The 25,911-nt window shown below is 41.1% G+C and overlaps 1 protein-coding gene and 1 long non-coding RNA gene across 4 annotated transcripts in view; one reads left to right on the top strand and one right to left on the bottom strand.

Annotated features, from left to right (window-relative positions):
* Positions 1-25,911, bottom strand: part of ARHGEF38 (Rho guanine nucleotide exchange factor 38) — a 46,654-nt gene that overhangs the window by 6,375 nt on the left and 14,368 nt on the right. The window contains exons 1-11 of one of the 2 annotated variants that reach the window (XM_048066463.2): positions 22,779-23,014; positions 22,326-22,513; positions 19,586-19,709; positions 15,718-15,865; positions 12,665-12,682; positions 8,552-8,751; positions 7,908-8,041; positions 6,154-6,258; positions 4,850-4,972; positions 2,056-2,376; positions 267-407 (exon numbers count right to left, since the gene is read on the bottom strand). In XM_048066463.2, the coding sequence (XP_047922420.2) occupies positions 267-407; positions 2,056-2,376; positions 4,850-4,972; positions 6,154-6,258; positions 7,908-8,041; positions 8,552-8,751; positions 12,665-12,682; positions 15,718-15,865; positions 19,586-19,709; positions 22,326-22,513; positions 22,779-22,836 (1,560 nt within the window). In that variant the 5' untranslated portion in view covers positions 22,837-23,014. Of the gene's footprint in view, positions 1-266; positions 408-2,055; positions 2,377-4,849; positions 4,973-6,153; positions 6,259-7,907; positions 8,042-8,551; positions 8,752-12,664; positions 12,683-15,717; positions 15,866-19,585; positions 19,710-22,325; positions 22,514-22,778; positions 23,015-25,911 lie in introns of those variants that run through there. The other variant, XM_013195771.3, reaches the window with a different exon arrangement.
* On the top strand, positions 285-25,754 carry LOC106045343 (uncharacterized). Of its 2 annotated transcripts, XR_001212751.3 has the most exons (6): positions 285-421; positions 1,112-1,235; positions 2,230-2,384; positions 7,527-7,707; positions 11,948-12,089; positions 25,021-25,754. It is a non-coding gene; the product is annotated as an uncharacterized lncRNA (long non-coding RNA). The 2 variants fall into 2 exon arrangements; XR_007164240.2 differs by lacking the exon at positions 7,527-7,707.

Raw genomic sequence — 25,911 nt, 5'->3', positions numbered from 1 at the left:
CAGTTTTGCATACGCAGCCTTGGACTTAACATGTGCTTAAAGACCTAAGGATAATCAAAGGTGATTTCAAGCAGATTTTCAAAATAACATGAAGACAGCATCAAAAATCTTGCGAAGCTACTGGTCAATAGAACAGCTTCATTCCAATAACCCAATTCAGATTCCCAATGAAGGGAGCAAGCCCTCTAAGTGGCATAAATATGGATTTGTCTCTAAAGTGATCAAAAGAGGATGATTCATATACAATTCAGATGTATGATACTCACTGGAGAAGGGACAGGTTTCTTTTTTTCAAAGCTCAGTTTTCTTTCAATAAAGGTTGCGCTGCTGTTTTCTTTTACAAAATTCAGCTTGTGAACCTCCTCCATCAACTGATTCTGCACTTCACAGATGCTTGAGGAAGACAGCTGCAAATACAAAGGTGGGTTAGATCTCATGAACAAAATGGTAAGGAGATTTGAGACAGCAGATTTGGTTTAATGGGCTGAACACTAGGAATCACAAAACCTGACAAGTTACTGCAATTTCCTGCGGATCCTATAGTGTACTAGGCACAAGGCAGAAAGAAAAGAAAGATCTGTGCTTAAAAAAAGTTTCCAATGATTACTATTAGAGTTACAAGACATAGTGATTTAAGTTAATCATTAAAAATATTCTAAACAGCAACAAAAATGTAAATGAACAGCCTTGCATTTATGGTACTGAGCCACCTGCTTTCAGATGCAAATGCTCATCTCAGCAGTTATCACAGAGTGGCCAATGTGCTGTAAGGCTTGGAGTAGCTTACCCCACAGCTGTGCATTTGTGCAACTGTGTGCTGCTACCAGATTAAAGATAGATGGGTAAACTGAAGCTCTGTGGCACTGGGTAAGTGCTTTTGGTCTATGCCTAACCCCAAATGTATTTGCTGATGTAAACAGAAAAGAAAAAAAGGTAATTTTGTAGGAAAAGCATCATAGAAAGCAACGCTTGATGCAATAGTGTGTATTCCAAAGCATGAAATGGCCAAATTATAGGGATCCAATTTTTTCATGCAGGAAAAGCCTTCATTTTCCAATTAAACAGTGCAGCTCTATCTTTTGATCCTGACCTCGCTTTCTCAATTTTTCAGCTGCCCCTGACTATAAAGTGCTTTGTTCATTCCTGGGTGGAAAGGGATACTCCAGAAGGGCCTCAGTACAACGTGTTTCATATGCAGAGGCTTATCCAGATACAGTTACTAGGCTCCAGTTCAGGTGAGTGGATTTGGAGGGGGGGGGCATTGTCACAGATGTGTTTCTAAGAGGGTTCAAGTCTTTCAGGGAAAAATACAACAAAGCTGAAACATTGTGTAATTTTCACACAAATTAAGGGTAATTTCACAATCTTAAGGTAATGCTCACACTGCACAGAAAGACTCGAGTGGGCTGGAGGAACTAATGCACTGCTGTGTAGCTCAGATAGGCATCCTTGCCTTGCTGTGGCTTTGACTACATGAGTGAAACGATTGTAACTTTCTAAAAATGTCAGCATAGATGAAGCTATTCCTTTCTGCCTATTCCTACTGTGCAGGAGCTTCTGCAGCATATTTGGATTTAAAAGCAATTTGGTTTTCATAGAAATGATTTCATCAGATCTCCTAAGCCACTTCTCTGCAGTCATCAGTGTGAGTCTGCAGATCCAATACTACCAGAAGTGTTCATGAACTTTCTTAGAATTTCTCTTGCCCTGTTTTCTGGGCTGTTCAGGGCAGAGCCCCCTAAAAAACAAGGTTAAATGCTAGAGACTGCCTCCATTTTGCCTTACTGTCATGTTCTCGCCATTACCTTTACTACAACAGCTGGAGCAGCTGCATTAGGATCATTCTCAGCAAAAAGTCCAGGCTGAAAAAACTTAAGCTGCGAACTTAAACTTTGCTGAGCTTGCAAAAAAAGAAATCCCAAAGTCTGACTGCTTAGCAGAACAAGTAAAATTGGTGTAGCATGTAGGTACATGTCCTACATATCTCTACCCAAATCACGCAGAAAGAAAAAAGAGACATATACGCAGAGCTATGCCTATTTCTAATGTACTTACTGGAACAGGCACCACCACAGAAGAATTTGATTGAAGTGCTGCAGACATAATATTCCTGAGGAGGGTGATGAAGCAATACAGGCAGTTCAACACAATCTTTTTGGCTGCTTGGTTGAATACCTGAAGTTCCTCCACTAGCTGCGCATTTAAAGCCTCATAGTCTTTCTTTGCCAGGTCCAGCTCTTCTCCTGTTGACCTCTGAAGGCAGCTGTTGTAGTCCAACAACTTGTCGTAGCGCTTCTGGATGAGCTTCTGTGGGCCTGCAAACAAAGCCTGTAGTGCTGAGAGAGGAATCAAAACAAGCTTGTCCAGTTGAGCCATCTGGAAAGGTAATAAAACAGAACTACATATTATTTCATTCAAACAGTTCTTCAGACCCAGTAACGGGTTAAGCCTGACTGCAGCCTAACAAGCAATCTGTTACTGGCTCTTCAAAAAGTATTGCTGTCAGAGGCAGCTTCACACAGGGTCTAGCATGAGTTAGAAATTCCTTCGTAACATCATACATAACATAACAGCAAAGGATGGGTAACAGGTTTGCCACTTAAAGTCTCTGATAATGGAAATGGTCCCTTGGAGCATGCAGCTGGTGATACTGCCCTTTGTGTTACCACAGAGGAAAAAACGGGGCAAGAGTCAGTGCAGGAATGAATACTTAAGTTGGAGAGTAGGTGAGTGTGCTTTTTAGTGCCTAGTAGTGTTACACGCCAATAAAACTGAGATTTCCAGCCCATGTAAAATCTAGAGACAATAACATCTTGTTAAATGGCAGTCTTTGTTTTGAATGATATCAAAGGTTTCTTTTTTTTTTTCTTTTTTTTTTTTTTTCCTAGAAATAGTCGTAACTCTATTCCTTCTTAAGCAAACACAATCACTTGATTAAGCTGTGCTATGCTTGTTGGTTTTATCTCTATTAATCAGCAAAACTAGATAACTGTAAAAATAAATCCTTCTTAGATCTTTCCATTAGCCTCTAATTGTCTCAAAGGATTAATATTGCACTAAATAACATTTATTTTTGATAGCCATGTGTTCAAATATAGAACAGGCTTTTCTTGGGTAAACCTCATCATCATGTTAAAACACTTGGATGTTCTTTGTGAAATAACTTTTTGGGTTGATTGTGAGAATAAAAGAGCAACCATCCCTCTTCCCCTCTGTAGTACCCCATGGTTGAGGTCACATCCATTTTAGCACCAGAAATGCTCTCCCAAGGCCAAGATAATGTGCACTGGCTAGGTAGTTTCCATTTTATTTCCACTTGAAAAACTAGGCTGTGTTTAGTGAAGCAATTTTTGATGTGTTAAGAAAACAATTTTTCCAAACTGCTGGTCCTGATTTCTGGAAATGAAGAGGCTATTGTGGATTTCTGCCCTAAAATTTTCCCTAAAACATGAGAGGAAGATATTCATTATGGACAAATGCACAAAAGATAGAAATATCATACTCTGAGCCCAGTGCTGAGATCTCCATCCGTTCAGGAAAACATGCAAATAGCTACTCATTATGCAACATCAGGACAACAGGTTTTTGTTTGTTTGTTTGTTTGTTTTAAATATACATAAGATAAAGACTTTTAAATCCAAGACACACAAACAAATAGAAAATAAATAGAAATAAACATGGTTAAAAACATTGGCGCAGTTAAATACTCTTAAAATGTTGGTTTCTTTTTGTAAAGTACGAAGACCTTCAGGCCAGTTGGGTTATGAGTCAATAGGAGTTACAAAGTTTAGTTTTGAGAAAAGTTTTCTGTTCTACCTCTTGTGGAATTTCTTCTGCTTTTCTTTGATGGTTATGTAAAGGGAGGGGTGGGGCGGAGAGGGGATAGGAGCATTTTCCGTTCTGGACACACTCATCATTGCAATGATAGAGGTGTTCCTCTTCTTTACTTTATGCACTCATTCATTTTAAAGATATCGAAAAAAAAAATCTAATTATCGCGACTAATTTTTGAGTTTCTTTTTAAATTCTGGAACTTCAAAGGAATAGAAATACAGCATCTCACTTCCCTGTGATTATCTGGGAGGATGTGGTCTGTCAAAAATCCTTTTGGTTTTTGGCAGATGCTGTTTTCATTTTTTTGGAAAGGATTGAATAGCTGCATTTTAGTCAGCACAGACCTAGGAAGGCATAAGAAAACCTCCACCTCTGAATTTTTCCAGCTTGAGCTGTTTGAAGAGACATTTTGGTCTATCTTAGTAGAGACAGGCATTAACGTTCCTTTGGACCCTGAAAGCCAGAGAATATGTGAAAAATCTTACAGTTTATTAGGTGATTTGTTTTCTCTTTTAATTTTTATAGTCTATATCCAGATTGTTCAACTTTTCTCTATATGAAGCATGGTAACTTACTTGAAAAAGTAATAAAACTGAGATTTTCATGGATCTATGATTCCAGGAGCTAATAATAATTCATGACTATAACAAAGATTTCAAAAGTCACTGTGAAACTCTGAGTATTGGTAACAAAACTAGTAAAGGCAGAGATCTGCTGCTCTTGTCTGAAGCTCAGAAGAAACATGCAAATTTAGCACAAAGATTTTAGCTTCAACACAGGAATTTAGCTTAAGAAGTTTTCTTTAGCTCTTTCAGGGAAACACAACGTACTTGAGCTTAATTTCATCTGATTTCCTATAGAATTAAAAAAAAAACAAACTTATCTATCTTTCCTAATGTATTCCTATGGTTGTTTTTTTTTTTTTCTCTTTTCTGTCTTGAGTCTCTCTCACATACACTTGTTCTGTCATGGACAGTTAGTTATCTGTGTGACATTGGGCGTTGCATAAACTTACAAGGTCTTCACAGAGATTTGCAGTATTGTTTAGTTTTTTCGAGTGGTTCTTGACTTCATCTTCTTTGTCTTGCAAGACTTCCTGAAGCCCAGTTATGTTCTGTGCAGCCAGATGTATGGAATCCTAAATGAGAAGATGGTAGGAAGATGAAAATACATTACAATTTGTTTTAATGTGCTGCATTCACTCATGCAGATACTGCAATAATATTGATGGAATCAGAAATATTTTCCATCTCACATACCTATTTGTTTTTTTTTCTGTGCAGTTTCCAGCCGTTGTGGGATTGTTTACTGTGAAAATATTTTCCTGTGTTTTCCCTATTTTCAATGCAAACTATTGAAGAATAAAGTTGTTAATATTCAACTGAAAAAAACTGTGCCCCAATCTAATGCAAGTCCCACTGGAAGTTAACTACTTCTTGGCAAGACACCAGCACTCTGAAAGGCCTATTTTGGAGGACCAAGTAGGTCTACAGTGTGTTTCACTTACGGTGAATTTTAATCTTAATGAAGTGTGCATCCGTTTGGATAAGGAACTGTCAACACCATTACAGGCAACAACTTTTGTCGGCTGAGCTCACAGCCCTTCCCCTGTTTGCTGAACCAAACAAGGTGTGTTTGTGATAAGCTCTGGCCAGCTGGCTATCGATCTTGCCTACCTCTCAAACAAACTCCAGGTCCAGCTTGGGCACACGTACACCTTGTGGCTTCTACAAAGTTGACAAGTTGCCCATGAGAGGGAAAAAGCTGGTAAGTTACCAGCCAACCCACATCTTCTGAGGGGTAGATTAAAGCAAAAACATTTACAGCACTTGAAAACTCTGTCCATCTAATGCTAACCCTCAACACCACCTAGCAAGAGAATTAAGGAAGGAGTCCTTATGTCCAAAACACGTATTTTAGGACATTTTAATTCATGTGGCTGCAACTCATTTCTGCCATTGTTTATGACAACTAGTTGGTGCTTCACTACAGGATTTGTATGTGATATATATGATGGATTTGCACAGTGACTGAAAGTAGTAACTGTGCTACCAGACAGCACTTTCTTTACTGCACTGTACCCATGGGTTTCTACAGAGCCTGGTTCCTAATTATGTGAGGAAAAAAAGGCAGAAGAATGGGCTTCATAATTTCTTTGCCCAGTAATGCAGCAGAAGCACAGCTGATTTATTTAACAGTGTGATGTAGAAAAGCCTGCTTATAAATAATTTGGTGTTGCCTAACCAGGGGCAGAAATGTCTGCTAAACTGGTTATGGACGTGGTTTGTGGCCACGGATTTCATAAAGGCATGTACCCACCTGTAGGTGTTGTGAGGAGGATGAAATGTTCTTCACACACAATTTCACAGTCTTCTCTAAACTTCGAAACAGCTTTTCTTCCCTATTAAAGGTTTGATCTTTCACCTAAAATAGATGTTTCCACTGTTATTTTGGAGTCTGGCTAATTAAAGAAGTGCCTAGGGCTCTGCTGGAAAAATCCCAAACCTTCCCTGAACTCCTCCCTTTGAAAGCAGAACAGATTGGTCCCTAATTCTCCCAAACTCCACTTTTAATCCAAGAAAAGTCAAAGACACTGGGCAATATGACAGATTTTAATTTTTGCCAAACCGAATGGAAGCAAACAGTTGCTTCGTTATAAGCACATCTACATGTATCAGTAAAACTCTCAATTTTTTGTCTATTGTTGCTCCATTTGGGGGAACAATGGTGATAAGATAATATAGTTTTATGTCATAGCATTATTTCCCTGCGTGCTCATTCGGGTGGGTAATGGAGAGATTTCTCCCAGGCAGGCTGTAGGTGGAGCTGTTAGCTCTAGAGCCACGCCAGCTCTTCAGCTTGTAACCTCAGCAGCTGGAAACGAGCTTCTCTACTTTTCTTATTCTGCCTGAAAATACATTTATTTCTGCCTACCTTTTAGTTAAGGAATTTAAGAAATCTCAAGTCTGTTTTTCAGGAGGGTTGCTGTAAGGGTCACAGCATTTTTCAGAGATGTGAATTGAAGACTTTCTTTACTTAAGCAGAAGAGAGGGCTGGATCTTTACACATATACACACATATCTCCTTATTCTAAATTCTCAAATATTTTAAGGTTAATTAAAAAAAAAGGCATCTAAAAAAATCACACCTTCTCTTAATCAAGTTTCATTCCATAGTTTTCTTTGATTGTGTAGCCTTGTCAGTGTTCTACTCTGCCATGGGATTTGGTGGGAAAACCAGTGAAAATACAAAAATTTCCATTGTGCAAATAAAAAGCAGAAAAAATAAATGTGGGTAGTTTGTGTCAGAGAAAGGGGGAAACCACTGATAAAAAACAAAACAGGAAAAAAACGGCACAAATCTTGTAAAGTCACATCTAGAAAGGCGAGTGACCTTGCCACAATCAGCTATCTCATGTAGAGAGGTGCACCAGATACCATTTTCAAGGTCAGTTATAATTGATTTTCTTTGAGATTTAGATTGAAGCTTTTCTGAATGTGTTTATCCTGGTAGGTTTTGAATCACAACCTTGAAATTATGAAAGAGCATTTTGGTTTTGGCCACCCAACCCCCATTGGATTTATCCCAGAGTTCTTTGCCTCTGGTAATTTTGATGGTTACAGATCCTTATGCATGTGGAGGCAAAAGCCGTGGCCTTTACTAATCAGGAGTATTACTCATCTTCTTTGCAGGACTCAGGACCTGAATGTTAGGTGCAGAGTAAAATGGCCAGAACTTGTTCACAAAACCAACAATAAGGATTGCCAGTTTATCCACAAAGAGCTGATCAGAGGCTGATTTTCACAAAACTACCGGTCACTTCCTCTCTGCTAAAGATCAGAAGTTTGAGAAACTTAGATAAAAGAGGAAAAGGTAGAGAATACATTATGTTATTTTCTGTTTCAATCACAAAGATCTTTCCTGTCTTATGTGACACTCAGAAAATGACTTTATAAATGATGCAGGAAAAAAGCAACACCACAAACTGTATTTCCAAAATGTCTTTAAAAATGCCCAGTGCAAAAGCAGAACTGAAGCCATCAATGCAAATCTGCAGTTGGATGAGTAAGTACCTGAGGTTCTCCCCCCGTCAGTATTTTCAGATGGCTGGTGACCCTCTTGGATTTCTTGCTAATGGAGTGAATATTCAGTCGGGAAAACTTTTCTTTAAGGGTTTCATCATCATCATTCCTCTTATACTTCAGCACTGCAGACAGAGAATTTCATGACACTAATAGTCTGTATTCACAGGGCTTTTCACAGGGATGGGGATACAAATATGAAACCATTTGAGACCAGACACTTTGATGTCACTTGCTGTAATCTTGTGTGAAAATGATGAAAACCCTGTTATCAATGCTAGCCTTGAGAAGAGTGAAGTTAAGGCTTCAGCATGGCAAGTCTATAAGAAATAGTGCTATCACAGCGTCTTAATTATTATCAGTGTTTGCAACTGCATAACTGACGATGAACATGGATATGACATGAATTCTTTCATCATTTTCATGTTTCTGGAGTCTGCATCCTTTGTCAGATAACATAGCTGCTGAGGACAAGTGACATAAAGGGATCTGTTACTTTCTCGAAGCCCAGTGTACTATACGAGTTAAGTATAAGCTTACAAAACTGTTGTGGCAATATGACTGGAGCTGAAACCTCTCTTGTAACTGCCAGCCCAAACCTACAGACAGAAGAATTTACTGTGCCTTTTTCTTACCTAAATCTTTCCTCCTTTTAAGTTCATTGATGTTCACATTAATGTTTTTCATAGCAAAAAGGGCCTCTTGTAGAGCCTTGTGGTCAGGGTGAGAAGCAGGAGTTGAATTCAAGAGTTCACAGAGTAACAAGGGATATTTCATCACCCGTTGTACTGGTTTGATCATCAGGGATCCCATATCCATTAGATTTGGCTTTCCTCTATAATTTATACCAAGAAAAAGTCACATAAGGAGAAACTCCTTGAAGACAAAAAAAAATCTTATTACTTCTGTCTAGTCATTGAAGCTGCTGCCTTTTATATCCTTCAGTTGAGCTTTCAACTACAGAAAATATCAAAACCAGAGCAATGCTTTGCACTGAGTCATAGAAGTGCAATCACCACTTAAGTCAAAAAATAAGATACATCTGTCAGGGAACATGGGCCGTTGTAAACGAAACCATCCTCTCGCCCCCTCAGTGAGAAATACACACCAGGTCTGAGTTTTCTGTATTTTCAGCAACTTGCCAGACTATTGCTTAGACATTACCTCTGAAACTGGCCCACTCAGTCTGAGGGGCGTGTATGGTACAACTTGCACACCACAACACCCAAGAAGGGAGACGTAGGTGGAAGAGCAAATAACAGGAAGTTTGAGAAATGCATGTGACTGAAGCTATTACATCCTGCTCTGGGCCTTCAGCCTTAAAATTGCAACATCTCCATGTTGTGAGTAAACGGGATGCCCTTTCACTGCTGCATCCCTTCTCACAATACCTCTCAACTTGCCAGTGCAAGCTCTGCTATTTACCTGCTATTTTTCTGAGCTGGCTTCCAGTAGGTGACATCGCATGATGCCTGAGCCTCCAGGTACCAGGGTACCAGATCTGGTCTGGGGGAACACTGAACACACAGGGCATTCACCCAGATGCAGTCTGTCCTGTTGGAAGTCAGCAGAACAGGCAGCTGCCCCGGGTGGCTGAAGGATGTGGGGACCAAGGTCGCAGCTTCCAGCACGGGCACAGGGCTGGCACAGGGCACTACTGGTGCTGCTGTGAACTGCCCCTGCCTCACAGACCCCCACCTTGAAACCGTGAGTGAGCAGTTGGTGACAGCGTGAAGGACAGTAAAGCAGTGCAGGCCTTCCATCTGCATGCCCAAAAAGGCTGTCTTGGAAGGAAAAAGGTTGTCTGACAGCAACTGTGCAAGAGGTAATGCTAGGGGAAGAAGGATTTCCGAATATGGGAAGATGGAATATTACAACATAGAAGGAAAGTATAAAAAACAGGGAACATCCACTCGGTTTTGCAGGCTGACATCTATTGTTCTGTGCAGCAGAAAGAGTAAAAGAGAAAAAAAAAAAGCTTTCCTTCCCACTTTTATATGTATAAAAAGTACAACAGCCAATCCTTACTGCTGACTAATTAACAAACAATTTGAATGCCTTTTAGAAGAGACATCTGCATATTTAAACCATCTCTCTTGCACAGACATAATCTGTGAAAAGTTCTGCATGAAAAAAATTAACAGTAGATGCCTTTTAGAGCTTCTTGATGTCCCCAAACCTTCTCATCATTTCAATCCCCCTCATTTCCCCTCTATCCTACATTAAATATATAGAGCTATTTTGCCTTCTTTCAGCTTCTGGCAGCAATAAGGAGAAAAAAATCTTAAATTGTTATTGTTTTCTCTGAAAAGCCCCATGAATGCAAATCTATAAAAGCTGCCTCATGAATGGAAAAAATCTTCAAGTGTCTTCTCTTTATACAGTTGCACTTTGGACAGCTGCCCAAGTGATAAACAGCCCTCTGTTTGCGTATCTGCATGACACAGTCTAGCAATATGGTTTGAGAGATAGTAGGTTTGTTATAAGATAATGACTCCCTGGGGCACGAAGTGCCACAAAGTTCGACTCGTCTAATTCTCCCCAGCAAGATTATCTGATGATCACCTCTCTCCCTGGATGAGCCCCGTTTCCAATGTCCCTGTTAGTATGCACCCAGCAGCCAGGCAGGATGTGGCCTTGCCACACGACTGAAACAGGCTTGTGACATCCATTGTGCAGAAAATTAAGTTGATAATTCATTTGCAATGCTGCTCCAGCCTCTCCCCCATCTTATCGTGAATTTAGCAAGTACTCTGGGTTGTAAGTAGCTGCTCTAATCTCATCGCAAATTATCACCATAGCTCTGCAGTAAATGCAGCTGGCTTCACTGCGGTGAGCTTCACAGTGTGCCCTGCCTCCCTCCTCACAACAAAGCAAACTCACAAATACAGAAAGACTGCCACCGCTTTAAAAAATACATGGTGGTGAGCTACGCAAAGAGAGGTGATTTCAGGATTAAGTTTCACATGCTCTCAGAGTCTTGCAGGTAGGTCCAGTGGTGAACATGATAGCCAGTATGGTATCACAGGGCTGAGGACAGTGTCATATTCGGCTTGGCAGTTCTGAATTTGTGTGCCTGCATCATGGGCCGCAGCATGTCCTAAAGACTTGGGCTTTATGATTTACTGTGTGAGAGCTAATCTTAGTACAAAACGTGCAGGGCAAATAATGCACTCTGCCGTAAGGCTTTCATGCAAACCCAGGGAATTCACTGAGGCTGCACAGTTGTTAATCCAGGCAGAATTCAGCCCATCTAGTTGATAGCAAAGGGCAGCATTGTCTGTTATGTATGTAATTGTTTTCTTGATCATGCTTGAATGAAAAGCAATCTTGAAGATGGTTTGGGGTGAGTTACACCGTGCTTTCCCGTTCACCATTAAGCAGATTTTCAGGTGCAGTCCTGCCCAAGGGCTGCTGCGACTCCACAGCTTCCACACTGAATCGCAGGAAGTGGCATTTCTGAGTGCCCTGCCCTTCAGAGGGAAACAGAAATGCCACCATGCCACACAAGGTAGCCAGCATCGCTCCTTGTGCAGCTTTACAAGAGCCAGTTTCAACTCAGCAAGTGGGTTGTAAGCTATGGTCCACTAGAAACTGTTCAAAGTAGAAAACTGGATGTTAATTTCTGATAGAGTTATTAGAGCAACCAGTCTTGCGTTATTTCGACATGCATTGCTCTCTCACATGATCTTATTGTTACTCTCCAGGTATGTTGTGTTCCTCTTAAGAACCCCGCTCCTTTTGAGAAAGGATTATAGAACATCCTTTATCAAAACCAAATGGAGGAAAATTATTTCAAATCATAGAATAAATCTTGAAAACCCCAATTTAGGATTTTAATATGCAAATCTTTCAAAGTCTATTTTACCCTGACTTTATTTATGATGTCTGACTGACTGTCTGACTTTAGAGATGTTCCTCTCCTACCTGTATAAAGCATGCCCGCTCCTCTTTTCTCCCTTAACATTTCAGTCTAGGTTGTAATCATTTTCTTTAGTTTAGCTAACCCCTTCTCTGACCTCTCCCTGCAGGTAACTTCAGGAGTTGTTGCATTTCAATGATCCTGACCTGCTGGATGTCCAAAACTGCAGAAGTGATAAACTCTACCTTAAGCTTTTCAAAGATGTCACGTTAAGCATAGAAGTCCCTTAACCACGAGGTTTCAGAGGCTGGGTGAGTGTTCTGGCAAAGTGTTGCCACGGGCTCGTTCTTTTTTGATGACCGTCCAGCCACTGCCAGAGGAAAGCTCTGGAGAAAGACAGATTTCTTACATATTTAGGGCTACCAAAGGTGTCGTCACCTTAGGAATAGCTTTACCTGTGAGCCTAGTGTGTGTTGAGCAGGTCCACAGAGGCCTAATGCAGAATGATTTAAGGGTGTCTGGATTTTCATGTTTGACATTAAGTTGTTGACAAGCACTCTTGAGGACCTCGGAGCTCTCTAAGACATTTATTAGACAACAAGGTGGTAATAAAGGGCTCTGAATGAGTTGGCAACCAAATTAAGTAGCTTCATCAACCACAAGTTTTGAAAAATAGTGCAAAGCTGGTGCAGTAGTAATTAGAAAACCAGACAGGCTTAGAGAAATTAAAACTGAGAGTCTTTATCACACATGTCCTGTAGAAATCTATACATTATACGGAAACAGGTTTGTTTTCTTAAAATTTCCACGTGTACAGTTTTAAGCATAAGATAAATAAAAGGTATTTTCAAGATTATTTTACATAGAAAAAAGATACAGTACTTACTCTTCCTCGTACATCTTTCTGCAAAAGAAAAGAAACCAAAACATATATTAGCTTCCTCTTAAAAGGATTTATACAGATCATGGGCCAGATTCTCAGATACACTTCAGTGACACAGAGCAGCTGTAACTGGCCAGTTAACTTAGGTTTATGGCTGCTGTGTGTCAGCAGAACTGCACGAAACAGCCAGAGGGTACCAATGAATCTGGCCCTATATCTTTTTGAAAGGACAGCCCCAAATGAAAAAGGATTGTCAGAAACCTGGCTTTAGCTGTAAAGCCCAGTCATCTTCTTCTAAAACTGTTAGAGAAGGAAGTTTGGGTCACTGTGCTAGTAACAGTAAGTATCATCAAGTCCTTAATACAGAAAGCAAAATTAAGCATGTTATTCTTACACTTTAAATACATCCCTGTCTACTTTCTTTAAGTAAAAACATATTTCTAAATGCAAAAGAATACATTTCAGCCTTTTAGGATAGAGAATCAATGACATTATTCTATTTTTTGGGAGGCTACATATCAACCGAAACCTCTTGAGAGTAGAATAATGTCGATATATATACTGAAAGCAGCAGGGACATACGATTGTAGTTTGGAAATATGCGAACATGCCCATAGAATATTTTCCTTCTGGTACGACTGAACTTCAAGAAGTTCACCCCAATGCAAGGGAACCAAAATGTTGCTTCATCTCTGCATTCGGCTTTTCTGATACGGAGCGCTGACATCACATCATCAGCCACTGCTTTCTGCCTGCCTGCACTCCTATCTCCTCGCCCACCAGTGGCTAACTGAGCATCTGGAAGCTGCCGCTTTCATCGCTTCTGCACCATCAGCTCTTTGAGTGCTCGTGACGTCCCTCTGCCCCTGTAATAGTTGACCAAACTACTTCAGACTGAAAGCAGAGCAGGTAGTTGCCAGCATCCTTTCATTTTTACCAGCTGCATTTCTTTGGCTAAGCTAGCAAACAACATCCCCGTTTTGCATAATTGCTGCTTAAACATGGGATTCTACAGCATTTGGATTTGCACATGTCTCCAAGGCAGACACCTACATTTTGGGATGGAATTTCTCCTCTGCAGTCAACAGGAGGAGTAGGAATCTAAGCATGGTTAATTAAATCTGATTTGTCTGTACAGATGTGCAGAGTGCCACTTTCAAATTACTCCTGATATAGAAGTCGTTTTTTGCATGGCAGATATTACTCAGCTGAGGAACAGAAGCCTCTAGTTAGACTTTTTAAATGTTTTAAAATGTAACAATATTCTTCCTAAGGAAAAAAAAATATTTAAGAAGTAAACATTTTTCAAAAATAGCAGTCACTGCCCCCCATGTATCTTATCTCTCACATCATAAAACAGTCTGCAACTTATTTGGTAAAAATGCTGCATAGTTTTCTTCCTAGGACAAGTGCTCTCTAATAAGAAGTAAGAAGGTTTAGGTGACCACAGCTCCACATCTGAGTGTGCGCTTTCAGGTCTTCGTGTTTGAATTGGCAGCAGTCCCTAGCTACTGGGAGAAAAGCACAACGTAGTATACATGCAGTTGTGTTTTTTTCATTGGTTCCTGTTTAAAGGCTACTCAGGAAAGAACAAGACAAAACAAGGCTTCATTGTGAGGAAGGTGTTGTCACTTCCTGCTACCAAAGGCTACAATGGTTCAGCATAAAATATCCTTTCTCTTCACAAATCCCAGCTGTGATGATGGAACAGGAGCTTCTCTTACTGCCTCTGGAATTCAAGTGGCTACTTCCACCCCAGCATATACATGGACACTATCTTTTATCTTTACTTCCTTCCATATCCTCTTGGCTCAGCAGTAGGGATGAGTGAATGACAGTAACAACTTCTCTTGATTAGCCGGAAAAGAATATTGTAGGAGTCAGCAACTAAAACACCCCCTTAGGGGATGTTACCTGGCCATCCGTTAGCCTGAAAGCCTGAGTTTATATGAAAATCTATTTCTTTCAGCTTCCAGGGTGGTTAAAGCCTCAGTACCCTGCACATATACTTTGCTATCTATTTAATAACTGGACATGTTGCACAAAGTAAGACTTATTTTCAGTATAAACTGTCTTCAAAGGAAACATTTCTCTTTTAATTTTGATAATGGTTTCTTCTGCCACTATTTCCAGATTTCACTCCAGCATACTTCCCATCTCCTAAGTCTTAACGCATCTCTGCCGACTGATCATTAGCTGGGGTATAGTTGAAATATCTGTTGCTGATGTACACTCCATTAATTATTTGTGATAGCTTTACATCTCTCCTGGAAGCATGCAGCACGGGCCTTTTCTGGAGCTGGAGAGAGACCTAAGAGACCTATGATCTGAAGGACCATGGTATGCTCCCTCTTGACAGATCTGTGCAAGATTTTTTGAGAAAATGAGGGAGCAAAGGAGCTTGTGGGTGGGAAAAGAAGCGCTCCCCATGGAGAAAGTGAGCTGCTTCTCGTGACCGGGTGCAGGAGGAAGCCACATGGAAGGAAACAGAGAGACATTTATTGTGCTTCACCCTGAGGTCTCAAAACATTTTCCTGAGGGGCTGGAGCTGGCGACGATGGCACGAAGCAAATTCCACTGGTGGGACCTGACAGCTTGCTTCAGTACTGACCGCTATCAAATATCCCCATCACGAGGCTCCAGATCCCTGGGGCCTTACAGCAGGGGCCCAGAAACACCAGAGTGTGTGAACAGCTCTAGCGCACGCTATTTTAACTCGGGCAAGTGCTGAAAATGGGGGCAGTATGTTTCCTAGGAGCCGGGCAAGGTGTTCCCAGCAGCCCATTATATGATGCAGCATTTCTTCTGCCAGTATGGGGCACTGAAGCTAAGGGAAGAGAAACCTTTCTTGTTCTATTTTTGGCCATCCTAGAGAGAAAGAAATCTAATCATGGCCCCTGGCTTGTCATCTTTTCATGAAAGCAGCATAAGCCAGAGCTCCCAGCAAGCCTCATAAAACTCTGGATTTACAGGGGACCTTTCATCTACATCCATTTAAAATGTTCCCTGCTAGGCAACTGACTATGGACGGAAATCATCATTTGAAAAGATCTTACTTTAAGGACTGTACACAGTGTCTTAAATGCTGCTTTAGTTCTTCATCCTTTTCATAGGATTCCAGCATGGTGTGTGCATCATCGTGGCGATAGCAGTAGATTTTATATGTGTCTTCTAGTGGGCCTTTAATCTGCAAGAACACTTCCCCTGTTAAAGAGAAAAACAAAGCGTGTCAAGCCAGACAACAGCATCTCAGAAGGAGTTTTATTATTCCACCACATTAGCTGTGAGCTAAAAAGGCTGGCTTCCACTTTACTTCCCTTAGAAACGATCTTGCGTGTTTATGTGCATTATTTATTACATGTATTTCTCAGCTGCTCATCTTTGTCATAGCCGGGCACCATTATATCAGTGTTAATGCACAAAAATTCCCCCTGGAAAAGGGATGAAACCTCTACACCTGCACCCTTTCATATACAATCCCCTAATTCACTGCCCCACCTTAACACCCCTTCAGTGAAAACCAAACAGGAGAGCTTCGCTGTTAAGGGGAGAGCATTGTGGTGGTGTGGGCTGGCAGGAGGAGTGCGTGTAACCATGTTAATTTTCCCTTTGACTTTTTTTTCAACTGAATATGAACTTAAATGGGTTATAACGGGAATAATGACTCCATCTCCCATTATCCATTTCACGTTTATCTGTTTTGCAGCATCCTGAAATGGCAGTTGTTATGGCCTAGAGTAGAGATTTTTCTTTACGTGACACTGGAACAACCTCCACCCCTCCCCTAATGAAATAAAACCACTGTGGATTGCAGCCATTTCTATATAGCCCTTAGGTTTATATACAACTGAAAGGGGAAAACATTTACATTTCCAGTCCTCTACGACACCATTTTGCCCCCAAAACAGTTGGGAATTTTAGAGGCACTGAAGTAGTCCTGCACTCATTTCCCATTTAATTCTGGTGCGTAATTCTCTCAGCCTAAAGCCCCCCTTCCTGTTTCTGTGTACCTAAGAAATATTATCCGAATGGAGAAGGCATCCTTCATCTTTTCTGCTGAGATATTCATTTGGCCCTTACACTTACGCAGCAGCACCCTGATCAGCATCCTTGGCAATACACACTATAAACAATAGTGATGGTGTAAACTACTGTCTGGGGCATTTACAGAGAAATAATATCTACATGGCAACCAGTCAGATGTTTTATAAACATTCCTGTTGAGTTATAGCAATGATTATTAAAGTTAAAAGCCGAACACCGTGTTAATTGGGAGCTCTCCGTTCATTCACAGCAAGCACAAAGCTGTCAGGCATCCTGCATGTTTCATCCTGACCGGAGTGGGCTGTTTCATAATACATTGCATTGAACTGCTCTGTCGTAAAGTGAAAAATGATTCAGTTACCACAGTAACACAGCTCTGGGTTTTTTCCCCTAGCAGTGAAGGTTAACTGGGCTGTCTAATGCATGTTGGTTTCAAGGTGCGAACAAGGGAACAACAATGACTGAGTTAAGACCACAGAAGTTCATTTTAGTTACTGTAAGGCCACAGTCAGAAAAGCACCAGCATCCTCTACTTGAATCTTCTTCAGGTTCTGTCATCCCTATTTTCTCTATCTTGTGTTAAATGCTGATGCTGATGGCTGACAAGACACGTTGCCTCCTGACATTCCCATGAACTCTCTATACTGGCCTTTACTAGCCAACAGTGTGAGGGGAAACCTTAACAAGCTCTCTCCTGATTCTGCACCCTCGCTGCCTGCTTTACAGAGATGCTGAGCTCTCACACTTTTCACTAACTTTAAGCAGAGCTCCAAGTGCTTAGCACAGCCTGTAGTAATGCTAAGCTCTCAGGAGAGGTTATGTTTTCTGTAGCAAAAATGCAAACTAGAGACTTATAGTTCCCTTCAGCATATACTAGAGCCTGGAAATGATCATTCTGTCTTCCAAAACAGAGATGACCAAGATCTGTTCATTGATGTACTGCGCCATAATGACAGGTATTTTCATTGATGCTAAATGATGTGAAAAAAATGATGTGCTGATTTCATGGATGGTATCTTTTAAAAGCAGCCAAGGTTCCTAAGCTTAAAGCTCTTCTTGGTTTTGAGTTGTATGGATTAAATCAGTTGATCTTTGAGCATATCACTGTGGGAGCTTGCTTTAGGGGCCAGAAATACATATTTGGGCACAGGTTTGAAAATACTGAGTCTTTTGTGCATTCTGACAGATCCAAATCTGTCATCAAAAGACATAAATATAAGCAACTACATTGTTTTAGTTTCAAACCAGTGAAACAGCAGTTCTCTTCAACCTCACTGTGACTGGGTTGCCTTCCAAAGGAGGATGTTTTGATGGAAGATCTTTAAATACCATAAACACGATAGAACATAATGGGTGTGCTAAAGAGATTCTCATCCTGTTTTTTCCACAGACTGGCTTTAACAACTTTTACACTGAATATGAGGATCCTCAAGACACAATTATCATCTGTTCTACTTCTAAAGGATGGCAAACTTACTGACTTATTGCTTATAGTGATGCAATTATCCTCCCTGCTTTTCTCTCAGCCTTTGGAAGAAGTGCTTTCACCTCACATTCCATCTTTTTCCCTGCCATAATTAAGCCAACCCTCTGATCCAAAATCCCATATATTTTCACGTTTCTTTGTTTGATTCTGGAGAAGTACACCCTAATAGATGGATGAAATTGTTTGTCTTTACTTCTGGATATGGCAGAGAACTAAAAGGATGATTCTCCTTGCTGTGAGAAAGCCACTTCCTGCTAGAATAGAACATTGCTTATTAAGGGTATGACTCATCATGATGCACTTTTATTGAAATCCTGCCAAACAACACAGTCTCATCAAACTACGTTAAGCTGTTGCCTTGGCAAACCAGATTGAGACATACTAGGATTAATACTTTTCCCAAGCCTCGTATGCTTTAATACCATGTTTCCTAGTCAAATGTCAACCGATAAGTTTTTACCCCATTAGTTGTGAGATGTTTTTTTTTCTGTAACACATTACCTGTGGTATGTGGTCAGTTTCGGGAAAAGAGAACCTCTGAAACATAGCTGAAAGTTTTTTAAACTAAACTGGCTGACTTTGCACTGAAGCTAATTAAGATTTCTCACCTGATCCCGTAAGCTGGATCACCTACTGCCTCTGCACTGAATAAGCAGTTACAGAAGAGCTGATGAATGGAAACTTCTTAATTTTTTCCAGCTGTGCCAGAAGGTCAAGTGAATAGATCACAGCCATAACAGTCGTGGCCTGAGCTGCATGACACATGATTGCTGTGATACATCCAAGGACAATCCATTTGCTAAAAATACTTGTGATCCCTACAAGCATTCCTACACAGATTCCCACAAGCTCTGTATCAATTACAGCTTTCTTTCTTTTACTGACCATGTCCCTGTTAATTGCACTTAATCACCTCTTACATGGATTATATTGCCAGTAAATATGCTTACAATGTGGGTTTTTTTTTTATGTATTTATTATTCCAATCAATTTTAATGCTTTTCTCAAGTGGTATAAGTATGAGCATGCAATATAAGAGTTGGTCTAAGCATGAGCAGTTAGGTAACATTAAGCTAGATGAAAATTAAGTTATCAATATATAGCATAACTCAGTGTTGTGGTATTTACTCATGCTAAACTCACTCTCTCCATCCTTTCTTCCCGTCAACATCTGGAAGGATGGAATGAGGGCACCATGACCAGGCCTGTTACGAGCCCAGCAGAGCCACTGGACAGGTTTCACATTTCCTTTTGCCTGCATTACCATGGACAGCTTGTAGCAAGTTAGCCTCTGGGAGCAGTACTAGTAAAGTCTGACGAGGGTAGAGGACAGGAGAGTGTTATGTTTATTCTTTCACGTGGCTTTGTAGAACTCAAGAGGACAGTAAACATACCGATTACTTGCATGGGTGGTTCCACATCTGTCGTGGCTTCTTCCAACAGTGACAGCAGTTTGGCTGATATTTGATGGACCGATTCAATGTTGCTAAACAAGCCATCCACGTCAAAGTGAACAATCTAATGGAATACAAATATTAAGCAGCTACTAAGGAAGGATAAAGAAGGACATTGTATTTTACAGACCTTCTCTTGCTAAGCCCTGTGTGTTCAACACTCCAGGAAGCATCGCTTCTGTAAAACCTCATATAAACATCCTCCTTGTGACTTCAAGGATACATATACAGTTTTTGGATTAGTATAATTGGGTTGACGCAGTTAACAAAGGGCATTTTATCAAGTGTTTTTAACCTTATTTTGAACTGTTCGTTCCTAATCTGAAAGTGTTTACCTAGGAAGGAAATAAACATTATCATCTGAATAGAGGAAAGAGCTTTAGCTGCCTTTAAAATGTTTATTTTCCCATTGAGAAGAAGAATAGTTGACAGTGGTTTTGATTCCCTGATTTCCAGTTGCTAGCAGAGGCTGCTACATAAACCGGGACCTTGATGCTTTGGTGCTAGCTGTCAGGTACAAAGACTTCCAAGTGGTGGCACCATTTCGATTTAGTAGTCCTATATATCTGAAGAGTGAAATCAAGATCATATAAGTTCCACTAAAACAAACACATTTACAGTTCTGGGTATTCAAATAATCAAAAATTATTCAGATAATCAAAAATACTTTCTACAGAGTCTGGGAGCACACCATTGACTTCAGTGAACTGGTTCAAATTACATCAGCAAAATATTTGGCTCCGTATTCCTACTCCTTTTAGAATAAGAACAGAATTTTAGAATAATTTTTTTTATGAAACATAAAAAATTTTCAGGGCACATACTTTTCATACAGCAGTTATTTACGCCCTCGCACAGCAAGGCAAGAGTTAATATTCAGGAACAATTAGAGATAGACAGTGGTAATACGCTAACACTGAGAACAAAGGCAAGACTGATTTTGACATCCACATTGATGCTCCCTGAATGTATCTCTCCATTAGAAGTGGAATTGCTTACTTACATAGCAGCTCACCAGATGCTGGGAGGATCAAATTGAGTGCTGTTGTAACAGAATCAGCAATATACTCTCAGTACTAACATAGTTAATTTTTTTTTATAATTGTTAGGGGATAAAGCATTTTTTATCCATTTGGAAATATGAAACAGATTCATTGCTAGGTCAATTTTCTAAATGTTATCCTTCTCTAAATGCATTACAAACTTTCAAATATGGTAGTTTATCCGAGAAGTAGCCTTAAAACCATATAACATTCTTGAAAGCCTTTCAAAAATGCAGAGGTTATTAAATTAAGACAGTTATAATTTCTAAATTACTTTTCCTGTATACATCTATCACAGGACTTCTGACCTCCGCTCCAGCGCAATGCCTGCATTGTGTTTGGAACTATGCTGTGCCTGGACACATGGTAATACAGTGACAAGGGACAGAATCGAAATGTATGTTTCCAGTTGTCTAGCAAGAGGAATACAGCATGCTTATTAAAAATCTTGGTGAGTTTGACCAGAGAGTACTCTTGCTGAGTGTTGGCCCGGCTGAGGAGGGAGCCCAGTGGAGACCACTTGTAAGCAGATGAATGACTGGGAGGAGGAAGAAGTCAAGAACTCCAAGAAGTTATACCAGCTGATGCCAGCTCTTCCAAAAATGGGTTGGAACAAACTCTGACAGTTTTAGGAAACAAAGGGATGGTCCTGCAGGAGCTTAAGCAGCACAAGTTTCAGCTGGCCACAGAGTTTCCCAAAGAAGCAGCGTCAGTGCTATTTAAAAACACTTTGGCCCCTGCACCCGTATTATGTGACCAATTTTGTAAGGACCCATATATACAAAACACAGGGTTAAGGTCTGTTTAAAACTACTTCTATGATATATTAGCAGTGCATATCATTTGTGCAGCCTCTGTGAATGCTATGTTGCAGGCCCCATGAATTTAAATCTTTCTCTGGACAAGCTCTTCTATTCCCAGCTTGAGACTGCACAATTTTTCTAAAAATTGAAATATTGTTGAGGAAAAGGTGCTCTTTGAAGTCTCAGCTGAAAAGGAAAATGGGTACTATTGGCCTAATAAGATCTTTTTGCCTGAAAGATAGTTTATGAGCCTTCCTGCTTAAATTTAGCTTTTCTGCGTAGAATGCAAATTTCTAAAGTGCTTGCTGGGCTGTCATGCATGGTGTTTCTCCACCACAGCTGTCAGAAAGGCTGGCTGAAGTCATTTTTAAGACAGAATTTAACCTTGATGGGAAGGTTCAAGCCATTCCAGACTGTTACCATGGAACATACTTGTTGTTGTTGTCTTTTACTGCTTTTAGAGGTGCCAGTAAAGGTCTGCCAGGGCATGTACCAGGGGTTATGTGCACAGCAGTACGGAGAGGTGGAAGCTGCCATCCCAGCCCAAGCCTGGGAGCAGGGATATAGCATCTAAGCTGCCCTCTGGGCAAACACCCTGGTTCAGGCTTTATGCACGTGCAATGCCAAGTGCCAGAAGTGTATCTGACTTCCCACTCTGCTCACTGGAGTCCTGGCACGTCCCCTTTCCAGAAAGCCAGCTCTGGAGCTGCTCCTGGCACCGTGCCACTCTTCAGGCTGACATTTGTGCTTGCCTTGAGATGATCTGCAAACAGACCGTGGGTGAATTTGGACCTTGACGTCACCCCCCCCCCATCCTCCACCCCCGGTGCTTACCTGCTTGTTTCTCAGAGGCTGAATCACTTCCTTGATGCAGAGATCCAGGTCGCTGATATAGTCCCTCTCTGTCTGCATGAGCTCTGCGATGATCTTTACTCTCTTGGCCATCATACGTCTGGTAGCTTCTTCATCCTCCTGGGGCAAAGCGGCCGGGGATGAGGATCCTGACTGCGGGGCCATTTTTTCTGTTTAAAAGAGGATGGGGGGAGATTAGTGAGGAGCATGGTCTTTTCACTGCCCTTGTCATGCTTCCTCTGATGGCTGGCACACCAAGGCCCCAAATGCCCTAGGTGCTTCTCCCAGTGCTCTGCCTTCCCCACTGACCACAGTCCCATGTCATCCTGGGCACGCCAAAATCCAAGTATGGCTGATGCCCTTCTACTCCTCTGAAAACATGGTCTCAGCCTGAAGTCTAGTAAGATTTGGGGAAGGAAAAGGCTCTGTTTTTACCATAAGTTTCACTGGAACAGCCTTTGTTCCATACGATGTAAAGCTGTGCTCTGCTCATGGGAGGCTGTGGGCTGTAGGTACTGGAAGATGAACTTTCAAATGAAGACGGTGTTCCTAAGGATGATGATGAAACACGGAATTCTGTTTTAAAAGAGTTCTTTGAAGGAGGCAAAGGAATTACAGGGGAATATGGGAAAACCTTTAATGATCAATAACAGACATTTCTTGGGCCAACAGAGATCACTGGGATCAGGAGATTCTTACCTACTTTACCGTATTTAAGACCTAGACTATCCGATTATTTCCAAATACATGGAAATCCAAGGGAATCTTCTACAGACAGGTTAAGTTGTGTAGCTACAGGATGTGCGCACAACCTGCTTATCTGTAGTGATGGTCTTCCTTTTGCTGGTTCATAAGGCAACCTGCATACATTTGTGGTAGCTGTACAAAGGGCACGGAATTTTATCTGGCTCTGTATTTTTCATTAGGAAAAACACAAGGGAAAAAATATAAAAGTGGAAGATTTCAGAGGGTATTCTGATGTTTTTCTGCTAGCCACAAGATGGTGCAGAGTACCAGCAAAGACAGACGTATCATTACTGCACTCATCTCTGCATTACCCAGGTCGTGGCTTGACAGCATGGGATTTTCTCGCTCAGCAGCAGAGGACAGGAATCTCTGCTGAGGATCAGGCTGTTACACCTTGATGTCAGCTCCTCGCAGGAAGCGTACTGTCTAATGAGGCAACAGCGAGCAGCATCTGATGCTTTGCTAGCTGATAACCAACACTGAATATATTGCAGTTGTTTGAAGTGATTGTCAAGGGCAAGGTCATGAGCGCTCAAGTGAGCACCAGGGTCCAGCTCATCCGTACAACACAGCTCAAGGCTGTAGAAGATAACCTGGAGCTGGACTTGTGAGGAAACCAAGCAACTTTCTGGGGAGAGGACTTTGAGCTGTCTTCCACTAAGAGATGTAAAATTCTACAACTGCAACGCATCGTCATCCTCAAGCCCTTCTACAGTTATGCTGACCGCTGATATTCGGAAAGAACAGTTTTATTATTAATCCTTCTCCTGTCAGACCTTCTAGTCAGACCGATGTGACAATAACATAGTTATTGTTTCAAAAAGCTGCTTTTGGGACCGCATCTCTGCCTCTGTACTGATAGTTCTGCACAGGGAGGGCAAAGAATCAGAACAAAGCTGGGGTGGGCTGTTTCTCCAGATTTTTTTTTTCCTATTCAGATGTACTTCCTTTCTCTAAAGCAACTCCTGCTTTTACCTTTGAGTTTTTACATTTAAGTCTCTGTATAGCACAGGCATAAACATTTCGTCCTCCTGTTTGTACACAGACAATGAAATGGAAACGAGCAGGATGTCTCTCCTCTCTAAGGCTTAGGCTATTGGAAGAATTTTAAGCCGAATTCTGCCCTAGCAAACCCATGCTGGTGCAAGTGCATGTCTTGCACAGGAGTTCACCTCACTCAGTGAGAAGGAGAGTGGAAGAGGTCCTAGTACCTCTTCATGGCTCCCTCTGAGCAATTTTCTGCTAAGGTTGTGGAATAAGACCTCCATGGCTTCTGCTTATGTGCCTAAAATGGCAGGTACCTTTTCCTCAGGAAGATTAAGGTATGTGACCACACATACACATTCGCAAGGAACCACACGAACAATCCGTTTCAGTTCCAGTTCTGCACCAAACCAACATTCCGTTCGAGACTGGGCGAAACAGTCTGCGTGTGTGTGACTGTACGAGAGAGTTCAGGACCAGGCTTCCTGGAAGAGCTTGCTTAGAAATGTCGTTTTGTCTTAGACACAGCACTATTATAGTATCAGATGGAATTTGAAGGTAAACATGAGATGCTCTGCAGAAGAACTTCCTAATCTTTTATACTGGTGGCAGGGGAAGGCATTATTTGAACAAAATAAAGCCACTGTATCCCACCTCAGGCTTGAAGTCACGATCCCTAGAGAGGCTGTTCTTTCAGTTTATGTCATTAGATTGCCCTGATCAAATTTGATTGTTGAATTATGTCAGGGCTCATCTATTATCCTTATTGCATGATAGATAATAATGCCAGGAAATAAAAACTATTCTCAACAGGAAGAAATAACCACGAGAAATATCAGGTAGATGCTGTTTCCTTATAGAAAACATGTTTTTTAATAAATGTATCCTTTGTTAAAAGTAATATAATTTTCCATTTTCACTCAATACGTTCACTTTTTCATTTTAGACAAGTCTGTCTCTGTAGAATGCAAGAGCAAGATACTGAAGAGATGATTACAGCCCAGACCTGTGAATTTATGTTCAGCTGATTGCTTTTGACCAGTTTGAGAACATTAGAAGCCTGCTGGAATCCTTGTGGAGTAAGCAAAAGTTTAATGAATGCAGAAACAGCAAGTGCACATATAAGCAGACTTGTTTCTACCTGGTAATGTGTACCAGCCCTGGAACAGTTTGAGAGAGAGGATTAGCAGGACGAGACGTTGCTGAGGATTAATAATTACAGTAAGAATTTGGCTCATTTGTCTTTGGAGATGCCAGGTGTAGAAAAAAAAAAAGAGAAAGAAAGAAAGAAAAGAAAAAAAAAACTGCCTCTCAAAGGGCTTATTAGACAGGTATGTTTTAAGACCAGTTTAAGATCAGTTTACAACAATGTAATTGGTACTTTTAGTAGACATAAAAATGTAAAGTGGAATGTAGCATTTGCAACTGTTGCTTTGCAATGCCAGATATCTGCAGGAGTTGCCTTCCTGGAGGATTTTGCTGCGGTGAGGAAGGCAATGACTTTGTTTTTTCAGCTGAGCGACTGAAGTACGCTCTAGTCACACCACACGAGAAGCTCACTGTGCTGATGCCACGGACAAAGCAGCTCCGTGTGTAACAGAAGCAGTTTCCTGCAAGTGTGAAGTCTAAAAATATCCCCCAGATGGAGACATCCAGCGATGCTGCGAGAGCCTGCAATGGGCAAATGCAGTAGCTCTCTTCTAGGCCCATGGAAGGTGACTGGAGGAGCAGGCAAGGCAGGCTGACAAGCTGGACGCATGCAAATTTCCTGGGCTTTTTCCCTCTATAGTGTGAGCAGCTCCCAGAGGTCTGCTCCATCCTTCGTTCCTCCCAAGTG

Source organism: Anser cygnoides, chromosome 4 (genome assembly GCF_040182565.1).
Source record: "Anser cygnoides isolate HZ-2024a breed goose chromosome 4, Taihu_goose_T2T_genome, whole genome shotgun sequence".
NCBI classification, from domain to species: domain Eukaryota; kingdom Metazoa; phylum Chordata; class Aves; order Anseriformes; family Anatidae; genus Anser; species Anser cygnoides.
The sequence above is the reverse complement of the archived record's forward strand: the minus strand, read 5'-3'. Positions and strand labels throughout refer to the sequence as shown.